Source organism: Chenopodium album, chromosome 3, assembly GCF_948465745.1.
Source record: "Chenopodium album chromosome 3, dcCheAlbu1.1, whole genome shotgun sequence".
Lineage (NCBI taxonomy): Eukaryota > Viridiplantae > Streptophyta > Magnoliopsida > Caryophyllales > Amaranthaceae > Chenopodium > Chenopodium album.
Genome location: NC_137836.1, coordinates 81,370,949 through 81,383,301, shown reverse-complemented (window position 1 = coordinate 81,383,301; position 12,353 = coordinate 81,370,949). Strand labels below are relative to the sequence as shown.

The following is a 12,353-nucleotide window of genomic DNA, read 5'->3' as shown; positions in this document are numbered from 1 at the left end:
TGTTTCATAAAATAAGTTTGTTCCAAATATATACTTCGTATATAGACAAAGGAACATTAAATATAAGTATCAATTAATTTTGGTAGATTAAGCAGATTATACTTTCGTATTGAAATATATGCAAAAAATAAATTACTTTGTATATTTTTCGAAAGTATTTTTGAAAATCTAACATATAATGAGAGGGTTACTCCTAAATGCATAAATATATTACCCGATAATTATCTATATAAGGCTTTTCTTCTCCAAAATATGACAACCTAAATATGTATTCTACATAAAGTTTTAAGAGTAAGAATATTACTTCCTCCATTTCACATTATTTACAACTTTGGGTCGTAGTCCGTACCATACAATCAACGACTAAACAAGTCATACCGTGTCTAAGTTGCCCGTTAAGCTGCCCACTATAAATCCATAACAAATCGACAACTAATTATAATCTTAGTAGCCCATTAAGCAGCCCAATATAAACCCAAAATATAAAAGGAGAATTTTTACCTAAACAACGCTAAAGAAATACAATACGAAGTAAGAAAGTTTGAAATTTCAAAACTAAAGATTCCAAACTTATTAAAGAGTATAGTTTCCTTAATTAGGTTTATTCTCAAGCAAATTCCTAATACTAACAGATATTTTTTACGGAGTAACAAGTATAGAAAATTTATCTTCTACGAATCAATTTCCGCTATAAAAAATAACTCGTTTAACTTAGCTAAAGTTCAGATTTTAGAGAATCCCTTGTTCAAGAAATATCAGAAAAACAAATTGCGAAAACCTAAAGAAAAAAAAAAGGATGAAATTGTTTTTGGTTTTCTTGCTGCTTATTTTGCACATTATTGCTTCCAATGCATCTAATTTAGGTAACGCTTTCTACCTATCTCTTCAAGATTCAATCTTTTTAATGATTGTGTTATACTAAGTACTCCTTTCGTCCTATATTTAATTAATTATGCCGCATTTGTACTAAACATGGATTTGTTATGGTTTTGATAAAGTAGAACTTCAAGAATATGTTGAGAGAAACATGCATGAACATACATGTTGATATTAATTCTATTATGTTGTTTTGATGAAATTATTTCATTAGATCGTATTATTATGTCGTAATAAAGATGCTCAATGATTTTCGTTATAAAAATAAAAAAAAAAATTAAAAAAAAAAACCCTAAATGATGAGATAAACAAATTATATAAATATTCTTTGGATTTTGTAGTGTAGTTTATGATTAAAAGTGTTGTATTAGTTTGTTTTAAAAAAAAAAGTGTTGTATTAGTAAATAGTAATGTAGTGTATTGTTATATCAACCACGATTTGATGTGTGGATGATGATGTGATCAAGGTTTATATAATTAGCATTATAAATTAATGAACTTTTTACTAATTAAAAGCAAGTTAAAGCTTAAAAACATTTGTTGTCACACAGATTTGCAAGAACATAATGATAATGATAAGGAAACTGATGCATTGTCAGAAGACAACCGATTCAGTTCAGTAACAGTCAGTAAGATATTTGGTGGCAGTAGCAGCCGCAGTTCTGGTGGCAGCAGCAGTCGTGGTTATGGTGGTAGTCGTGGCAGCAGTCGTGGTTATGGTGTTAGTCGTGGCAGAAGTCGTGGTTATGGTGTCGGACGGCCGCGGCGTGATGAGTCTGATGACAGCGGATCAGCTTGTGCAACTGCACAATTTGGGTTAACTCAGTCTACAGTTTTATTAGGGCTTGGAATCTATCTTATACAATTTTAAGCTTACAAACAGGTGGATTTTAGATTTTAATTCTTGTTTAAGATTGTTGCACAAAATTCAATTATGCCCGAAACTTGCTAGATAACTGGAGTACATAGAAATTTGATTATTTAGAATGTATCAAATTGTAAAATGAAGTCAACGTATGTATTAATCCAATAAAAAAAAATTATTGTATTTTTTTGTTGTTTAACCCGGATAATCATTTGAGCTAATTCGAATTTGAGGATCAGTTATGAGTGATTAGGTTATCATCCCCTCCCAACTGTTGTTGCGAGGGATTGAATTTTTAATCATATGTGAATGACATGAAATATAACATCTAATTAGTAAATGTCTCTGAAACCTAAAGTTATTTATCAAAGACATTAATGAGCACAATACGAATTTGATCGGAATTTGATTATACTCGTTGCTAATATAATTACATGATCAAACACAATTAAATTGATGGGAATGCGTTTATAGTACATACTTTTGTAGAAGCCTATCTGGCCTGTATAACACCATAATAAGATACGACAGTTATGCTCATCAAAATGACCCCTAATAAAGCTAGTGTTACCATTAATTGATTTTATGGTTAATCTAGCCATTTTACCCATTTAATTGTAAGTTTTTGCGGCCAGTTACATTAGCTAGCATGTACTTCGTACTAAAAGGAAGTTCTAACCACTTGAGCTATCCCTCACTCTCAAATCATACAAATATATAGTAGTGTAACTTATTACATTAGATGCATAGGGCCGAAATCTCCAAAATTTCTCAAAATGCGTGGATATTAGCCTTCAATTTGGAAATTTTTTGACTTTTTTTCACCCGGAAATAAAAATTGCCAAAGTGTTTACCATAGTCTCTAATATCCTCCGGAAGTCCAATTGGCTGGGTGGAACCATCCAATTTGCCTTTAAACGACCTATTTACCCGTTTACAACTTGCACCGATTTCATTAACTCAAGCTTACCACGAATATTTATGACAACATATAATAATAATAATATATGGATCCAAACGGCATTATATGACCCCGAGATGTATACCCTAAAATCTCAATGCTTTTCGACACCGGGTCCCGAAACATTCGAAATTTCTCATAAAACATGGATATAGCCTTCAATTTTGGTTTTTTTTTTGACTTTTTTTTGTTCGGATGTAAAAATTGCCGAAATGTTTACCATAGTCTCAAATATCCTCCGGGAGTCCAATTGGGTGGGTGGAACCATCCAATTTGCCTTTAAACGACTAATTTACTGGTTTACAACTTACACCGATTTCATTATTTCAAATCTACCACGAACATTTATGACAACAAATAATGATCATATATGGTTCCAAACGACATTATATGACCCCGAGATGTATTCCCTATAATTTCAAGACTTTTTTACATCGGACCCCTAACACTCAAAAAATTCTCAAAAAATTCTCAAAAAACGTGGATATAGCCTTCAATTTTTTAATTTTTTAACTTTTTTTGCCCGAAAATAAAAATTGCTGAAATGTTTAACATGGTATTTAATACCCTCTGGTCGTCCAATTGGGTGGGTGGAACCATCCAAATTACCTTTAAACGACCAATTTATCGGTTTACAACTTGCTCCGATTTCATTAACTCAAGTCCACCACAAACATTTATGACAACATATCATGATCATATATGGTTCCAAACGGCATTATATGACCCCGAGATGTATCCCCTAAAATCTAAAGACTTTTCGACAGCGTGCCCCAAAACCTCGAAAATTTCTCAAAAAGCGTGGATATTAGCTTTCAATTTTGGATTTTTTTTACTTTTATTCGCCTGGAAATAAAAATTGCTGAAATGTTTACCATGGTCCCTAATACCCTCCGGGAGTCCAATTGGGTGGGTGGAACCATCCTATTTGCCTTTAAACGGCCAATTTACCGGTTTACAACTTGCACCGATTAAATTAACTCAAGCCTACTACAAACATTTATCACAACATATAATGATCATATATGGTTCCAAACGACATTATATGACCCCAAGATGTATTCCCTTAAATCTCAAAACTTTTCGACACTGGGCCTCGAAACATCCCAAATTTCTCAAAAAGCGTGGATTTCAATTTTGGAATTTTTTGACTTTTTTCGCATGAAAATAAAAATTGCCAAAATGTTTACCATGTTCCCTAATATCCTCCGGGAGTCCAATTGGGTGAGTGGAACCAACCAATTGGTCTTTAAATGGTCAATTTACCGGTTTACAATTTGCGCCGATTTAATTAACTCGAGCCTACCACGAACATTTATGACAACATATAATGATCATTTATGATTCCAAACGACATTATATGACCCTGAGATGAATCCCCTAAAAATCTCATTTCATTTTGACACCAGCCCCGAATCCTTCGAAATTTCTCAAAAAGTTTTGGAATTTTTTTACATTTTTTTGGCCCAGAAATAAAAATTGCCGAAATGTTTACCATGGTCCCTAATACCCTCTGGGAGACCAATTGGGTGAGTAGAACCAACCTATTTTCCTTTTAAACGGCCAATTTACCGGTTTACAACTTGCACCAATTTAATTAACTCAAGCCTACTATGAACATTTAGACAACATATAATAATCATGTAAGGTTTCAAACAACATTATATGACCCCTAAATGTATCCCCTAAAATCTCAAAACTTTTCGACACCAAGCCTCGAAACATCCCAGATTTATCAAAAAGCGTGGATTTCAATTTTGGAATTTTTCTTTTTTTCACCCGAAAATAAAAATTGCTAAAATGTTTACCACAGACCCTAATACCCGCCGGTAGTCCAATTGGGTGGGTGGAACCATCCAATTTGGCTTTAAACGACCAATTTACCGATTTACAACTTGTACCAATTTCAGTAACTCAAGCCTACCACGAACATTTATAACAACAAATAATGATCATAAATGGTTCCAAACAGCATTATATGACTCCGAGATATATCCCCTAGAATTTCAAGACTTTTCGATACCAAGCCCCGAAACCTCCATAATTTCTCAAAAACTGTGGATCAATTTTGGAATTTTTTTTACTTTTTTTGCCCGAAAATAAAAATTGCCAAAATATTTACATGGTCACTAATAACCTCTGGGAGTCCAATTGGATGAGTGGAACCATCCAATTTGCCTTTAAACGGCCAATTTACTGATTTACAACTTGCGCCGATTTCATTAATTTAAGCTTACCACGAACATTTATGACAACATATAATGATCGTATATAGTTCCAAACGGCATGATATAAACCCGAGATGTATCTCCTAAATTCTAAAGTCTTTTCGAAACTTGGCCCGAAACCTCAAAATTTTCTCAAAAACCGCGGATATTAGCCTTTAATTTTTGAATTTTTTGACTTTTTTTTCGCCCTGAAATAAAAATTGTCGAAATGTTTACCATGGTCCCTAATACCCCCCGAGAGTCCAATTGGGTGGGTGGAACCGTCCAATATGCCTGTAAACGACCAATTTACCAGTTTACAACTTGCACCGATTTCATTAACTCAAGCCTACCACGAACATTTATGACAACAAATTATGATAACATATGGTTCCAAATGATATTATATGACCCCGAGATGTATTCCCTTGAATTTCAAGACTTTTAAAGTTTAAACACCAGGCCCCGAAGACTCCAAATTTCTCAAAAAGTGTGGATATTCGCCTTCAATTTTTGAATTTTATGACTGTTATCCGCCCAAAAATAAAAATTGATGAAACTTTACCATGGTCCATAATACCCTCCCGGGATCCAATTTGGTAGGTGGAACCATCCAATTTACCTTTAAACGACCAATTTGCCGATTTACAACTTGCACCAATTTCATTAATTCAAGCCTACCACGAACATTTATGACAACATAAAATGATCATATATGGTATCAAACGGCATTATATGACTCTGAGATGTATCCCCTAAAATGTTAAGGCTTTTTTACAACAGGCCCCAAAACCTCCAAAATTTCTAAAAAAACGTGGATATTAGCCTTCTATTTTGAAAATTTTTTACTTTTTTTCGGCCGGAAATTAAAATTGACAAAATAATTACCATGGTCCCTAATACCATCCGGGAGTCCCATTGGGTGGGTGGAACCATCCAATTTGCCTTTAAACGACAAATTTACCGATTCACAACTTACAACGATTTCAGTAACTCTAGCCTACCACGAACATTTATGACAAAAGTACATATAATAATCATATATGGTTCCAAACAACATTATATGACACCAAGATGTATTCTCTGAAATTTCAAGACTTTTCGACACCGATTCACGAAACCTTCAAAATTTCGATAAATGCGTGGATATTAGTCTTCAATTTTGAAAATTTTCTGACTTCTTTCGCTCAGAAATAAAATTTGCCAAAATGTTTACCATATTCCCTAATACCCCCTGGGAGTCCAATTGGCTGGGTGGAACCATCCAATTTTCCTTTAAACGGCCAATTTACCGGTTTACAACTTGCACCGATTTAATTAACTCAACCATAACATGAACATTTATGACAGCATATAATGATCGTATAAGGTTCCAAAGGGCATTATATGACCCCGATATCTATCCTCTAAAATCTTAACGATTTTCGATAACATGCCTTAAAACCTCTAAAATTTCTCAAAAAAAAACGTGGATATTAGCCTTAAATTTTGGAATTTTTTGACTTTTTTTCGCCTGTAATTAAAAATTGGTGAAATATTTACCATGGTCCCAAATACAATCCGGGAGTCCAATTAGGTGGGTGGAACAATCCAATTTGACTTTAAATGGCGAATTTACCGGTTTACAACTTACATCGATTTCATTAACTCAAGCCTACCACGAACAATTATGACAAAAAAATATAATATGATTTAAAAATTATTATATGCCCCCGAGATGTATCTCTGAAATCTCAAAGCTTTTTGAAAAAAATTTGGATATTAGCCTTCAATTTTAGAATTTTTTTATCTTTTTTTTATCCCGAAAATAAAAATTTATGAAATGTTTACCATGGTCCCTAATACCCTCCTGGAGTCCAATTCGGTGGGTGGAACCATTCAATTTACCTTTAAACGATCAATTTACTGGTTTATAACTTGTACCGATTTCATTCACTCAAGCCTACCACTAACATTTATGACAATAAATAATGATCGTATATAGTTCCAAACGGCATTACATGACCCCGAGACGCATCTCCTAAAATTTCAAGGCTTTTCGACACCGGGCCCTGAATCCTTCAAAATTTCTCAAAAAGCGTGGATATTAGCCTTCAATTTTGGAAATTTTAACTTTTTTCGTCCGTAAATAAAAATTGTCGAAATGTTTACCATGATCCCTAATACCATGCGGGAGTCTCATTGGGTGGGTGGAACTATCCAATTTGCCTTTAAACGACCAATTTATCGGTTTACAACTTGCACCGATTCCATTAACTTAAGCCTACCACGAACATTTATGACAACAAATAGTGATCATATATGGTTCCAAACATCATTATATGACCACGAGATGTATCCCCTAAAATTTCAAGACTTTTCGACATCAGGCCTCGAAACCTTCAAAATTTCTCAAACAACGTGGATATTAGTCTTCAATTTTGGAATTTTTTTACTTTTTTTCGCCCAAAAATAAAAAATTGGCGAAATGTATTTCATGGTTCCTATACCCTTCGGGAGTTCAATTGGGTTGGTGGAACCATCCAATTTGCCTTTAAACGACCAATTTAATTACCGGCTTACAACTTGCACGGATTTCATTAACTCAAGCCTACTACGAACATTTATGACAAAATATAATGATCATATATGGTTCCTAATGGCATTATATGACCACGAGATGTATCCCCTAAAATATTAATACTTTTCTACACCGGGTCCCGAAACCTCCAAAATTTCTCAAAAAGCGCGGATATTAGCCTTTAATTTTGAATTTTTTTAATTTTTTTTTCGCCCGGATATAAAAATTGACGAAATGTTTACCATGGTCCCTAATACCCTCCGGGAGTCCAATTGTGTGTGTGGAACCATTCAATTTTCTTTTTAACGACCAATTTACCGGTTTACAACTTGCACCGATTTACCGGTTTACAACGGCCAATTTAATTTACTTGCACCATACCCGATTCAAAACGACATTGACCCAAACCCATTTTAACCCGTCAAAACCCGAATTTAACCCGACTTGTTACGAACCTGACCTGAATTCAACCCAACCCGAATTTAACCCAACTTGTTACAAACCCGACTTGTTATTTACCTGACCCAAATTCAACCCGACTTGTTATTGACTCGACCCGAATTTTACTATACCTATTACTTACCCAACCCAAAAATTCAACCTGATCTGTTACTAATCCGACTCGAAATTAACACGACTTGTTATTGACCCGACCTAAATTCAACCCAAATTGCTCCTAACCTGATTTCAAGTCACCTTAAATGCAATTTAGACCACCTTGTTGTTGTTGATCAAAGCATTTTGTCTTGGGAGACCAAGTCAGTCCAAGCCAGCAAAAGAAAGGAACATCATCCTCAAATTTAAGAGTTAAATATAGTATATATTTGTTGTATGGTCAAAGGAGATAATTATCTTCCTAAATTATAGACTGTAGTTCCCTAGTATATTGCCATATATATTATAGTCAAAGGAAATAATTAGCTAGATAAAAATGATAATTATATATTTATAGTTAGTTGAATCCGAATATGACATGACTTGAAAATGATCCAACCTGATTGTAACCTGCAAATTATTAACTTGAACATAACCTGACTTGAATCCGAGAATGACCTGACTTGGAAATGACCCAACCTGATTATAACCAGCAAATTATTAACTTGAACCAAACCCGACTTGAACCTGAGAATGACCCGACTTGATTATAATCCGCATATTATTAACTTGAACCGAACCCGACTCAAACTCGAGAATAACCCGACCTGATTCTAACCCGCAAATTATTGACTTGAACCTAACCCGACTCGAACTTGAGAATTACCCTAACCTGTTTTAACCCGTGAAACCCGAATTAAACCCTATTGTTCACCCGACCCGAATGTACCCGACCCAAACCTGATAAGAGGCATGACCCGACGTGACCCGACTCAAGCATGAGTCAACCCAAACCCAACTCACATAGGTTATGGAATTAATTTGAATTGATCCGACCCGAGTTGACCCGACCCAAACTCGACCCGTTTACCCGAATTGACAGCTCTATGCATAGGTATATTAGGTAATTAGGTTGTTGAGAAAAAAGGTAGGGAAAACAATATTAAATGTATTTTTTAAAAAAAAAAAAAAGATTGAGGGTGAGGTACATAGGTTTTGGGCTTTGAGATCTAATTCATACACGGAGTGAGTATATGGATTTCACTCTTTTGTTCTTTGTAATTACAACTTTTGAGTTTTGAAGTTTGTCTAAACGCACACTTTATATAATTTTAACTTAAAAAAATGAATATTTTTGAAGTATAAATCAAGACGAATTAGACAAAGCCTTGCATAATGTTTTTTCAAATGTATAAATCAAAAGGAAGGAAAAAAAAAAACAAAAAAAAAAACTATTAAAGTGTATGATTAGTGTAAATTTACAAATCTCATATTCATATGTTGATGTTTTTTTTATCTAATGCACCATTTGCATAGAATTAAAAACCGATCAATCAAAGCAAGACTGAACAATAACCTACAAACAAGGCCCAAATTGAATTACAAACAAGGGCAAATTAGTCAATCTCTCCCTCACCCACCAACACACCACCAAATCCCCTTCTTTCATTTCCTACCCTCCTCAACTCAAACATCAACTTGAGAAATTCACAGAAATGAGTGCGCAATCTCAAACACCCCCAATCCCCAACATAACCACCCACCAAGCCCAAGCCCAAGCCCAAACCCGAGCCCAAAAATGGAACTGGTCGTCCGCCATTATCGGCGCAACAACGGCGGCAGCATCGGCGGCGCTAATAACCGCCCGACCACGTGACCCAGCTTTCGAGGTAATCTCCATCGACTTAACCGCCTTCAAACTCAATTTCCCAGCTTTAGACGCCGAACTCATCCTAACCGTCCACGTCAACAACCCCAACATCGCAGGCATCCATTACGACTCAACCACCATGTCTATCTTCTACGACGGCGCACTCCTCGGCTCGGCTCAGATGGAGGCTGGGTCCCAGCCGGCTCGCTCTTGTCGGCTCCTCCGGTTTCCGGCTCGGCTTAGTGGGTTGGAGCTGATGGCTAACCATGCTAAACGGTTTTTGGCTGACGTGGCCAAGAGAGAGATGGTGATTGATGCTGCTGTTGACGTGGACGGTGCAGCGAGAGTTTTGTGGTGGGACCATAAGTTTAGAGTACACGTGGAAAGTCGTGTGTCCGTTGATCCTGTTTTTCTTGATGTTATTGATCAGGAAAATAAATCTCAGATGGACCTTTTTGTTTCTTGATTTATTGAATTTCTCATTCGTGTAATTTATTTACTTAATTAATTAATTGATTTATTTTTTGTGTGAATGAACGTTGTTTGGGTGGTGTTTAAATTGCCCTACCAAAATTGGACTATTTCAAATTTTCAATCCTTCGGGTATTTTCCTTAATTTTGTTGTGCTTGTACTAGGTATGTTTGAATGTTACCCATCATATTTGGATTATGATTTATCATGGCAACTCAATCAAATTATGTGAATCAAGAATAAATGAATCACATCAATAAATATCAAATTGTTGGAAAGTATTTAGGCAGTATCAAAAAATACATTTAGACAATACATACATGTGAAATGAGCAATAAAACTGGGACCCTTTAACGATGGTGCCAAAATCAATTTTTGGTGCACATAAAATCAATTAAGATGAGAAACAAAGCTTAAAATATTCCGAGTTATCAGTCTAAAACTCAATTCCAACACTCTCTTGAAAAATCGATGTGAGTTGTAATCTCGTCAAGTAGATCGAAAGCGTGAAAGGTGACTTGACTAAAGTGATTTTTTTTTTTTTTTGAGGCAAAGGAAACGGAACCTTCATTAATCAGTGGACAAACGGTCCATAAGAACGTACGGTGTTACATCACTAGGACAATGATTAATCCATATTTGCTCAACACCAAAGGGCACCAATTTAGCTAAATGGTGCGCTACCCAGTTCCCGTCCCTTTTAACATGTGACCAACTAAAAGAGGAAAAAGCAGAACAAACATAAAAAAACATCTTCAAGCAAATTGTCTAAATCAGAGAGGAAAACAGCAGCAGAGGAAAGGCGAGAGATAACACGCTGACAGTCCGATTCAACTCTAATCAGTTTTAAGGACTTGTTCTCTTTAGCTTATTTTTAGCTTAGTTTAGTTCAACTCTAATCAGTTTAGCTCAGTTCACTTCAATTCCTAATTTCCTTCTCTCATAAAATATTCAGTTGACTTTAATTCAATTCAACTCAATTTAGTAAATCAAAACAGGCCTAAGTCATGCTCCAATGAAAAAAGTGGACGGTTGGTCCAAGCCATCTAGCACAAACAAAAGTAACAAATTTTACACATGTTTTATGTGCAATGAAGTATAATAAAACCTCTTCGGCTCTTTACAAGTTCACATTGCATGACCAATTTAGGACCCAATAAATAAAAAAAAAATAAAAAAAAAAAAAAATGCTGTTATAGTCCTACCCTACCATAACTCCACTTCCTTATTCAAATGCCCACATTCAAATAGTATGGGAAAACGCCTACATTAACAAATTGCGCACTCCAAAAATATGAAAAATTGGGAAATGACAAATTACAAATTGACCCAACAACTTTTCATCTATTTGTCATACTATATCTACTTGACTCATTGGGACTCAGCAATCACTAAATAGCCAAATTCTCTAACAATCAACCCAATTTTACCCCATTATCTCTTTCCTCCCCTCATTTCAATCCTCTAACATCCATAATTTCATCTAAAAAACCCTCTTTTTTTTTACCAAAAGAGCCAAAAAAAACCAACTATTTCTGCCCATGGTAGCAATTTTACCATGGGCAAAAAAGTAAATTGGAGTTGGACCTCGGCTCTCATTGGAGCCACGGCCGCCACCGCAGCCACCACTTTTTTCTTCGTCAAGCCGAAAGTACCCAGCTTTCGGCTTGTTAGCCTCACGGCGTTACAATTAAAATTCAAAAACTCGATCAATGAGGGGCATTCGTATTCGAACGAGGAGCTCACTAATAATAATAAAAAGCTCCCGCGCCTTGATGCGGACCTAATCCTTACTATACACGTCACTAACCCGAACATCCTACCTGTCCGCTACTCCGCCACGTCACTTTCGATTTACTATGATGGGTCGTATTTGGGCTCGGCCCATGTTCCAGCTGGATCACAACCGCCCAATTCTTGTCAGTTGTTGCGACTTCAGGCCCGGCTTAATGGGCAGGAGTTGGCCCATCATGCAAAGCGGTTTATTGGGGATGTTACGAAAAGAGCAATGGCTATTGATGCTGAGGTGGATATTTGTGGTTGGGCAAAGATGATGATGTGGGCCCCTAAGTTTAAGGTCCACGTGGATAGCCGCATCATCATTGATCCTGTTATGCTTGATGTCATTGATCAAGAGAATGAGTCTCGCTTGAAATTGTTTGTCTAG

General features: G+C 35.6%; 2 protein-coding genes across 2 annotated transcripts; both read left to right on the top strand.

Annotated features, from left to right (window-relative positions):
* The first annotated feature begins 9,510 nt into the window (after nucleotides 1–9,510).
* Nucleotides 9,511–10,253, top strand: LOC145619468 (uncharacterized). The gene has a single exon (XM_081674166.1). It carries the CDS (start codon nucleotides 9,560–9,562, stop codon nucleotides 10,178–10,180), a length of 621 nt encoding a protein of 206 aa, XP_081530292.1. The 5' UTR covers nucleotides 9,511–9,559; the 3' UTR covers nucleotides 10,181–10,253.
* Nucleotides 10,254–11,744: 1,491 nt separating this feature from the next.
* Nucleotides 11,745–12,353, top strand: LOC145625502 (uncharacterized). Its single transcript, XM_081678525.1, has one exon. The coding sequence runs from the start codon at nucleotides 11,745–11,747 to the stop codon at nucleotides 12,351–12,353; it is 609 nt and encodes a 202-aa protein (XP_081534651.1).

Excerpts from the sequence above, each read along its gene's own strand:
- LOC145625502 (XM_081678525.1), top strand. The coding sequence starts at position 11,745 with ATGGGCAAAAAAGTAAATTGGAGTTGGACCTCGGCTCTCATTGGAGCC.
- LOC145619468 (XM_081674166.1), top strand. The coding sequence starts at position 9,560 with ATGAGTGCGCAATCTCAAACACCCCCAATCCCCAACATAACCACCCAC.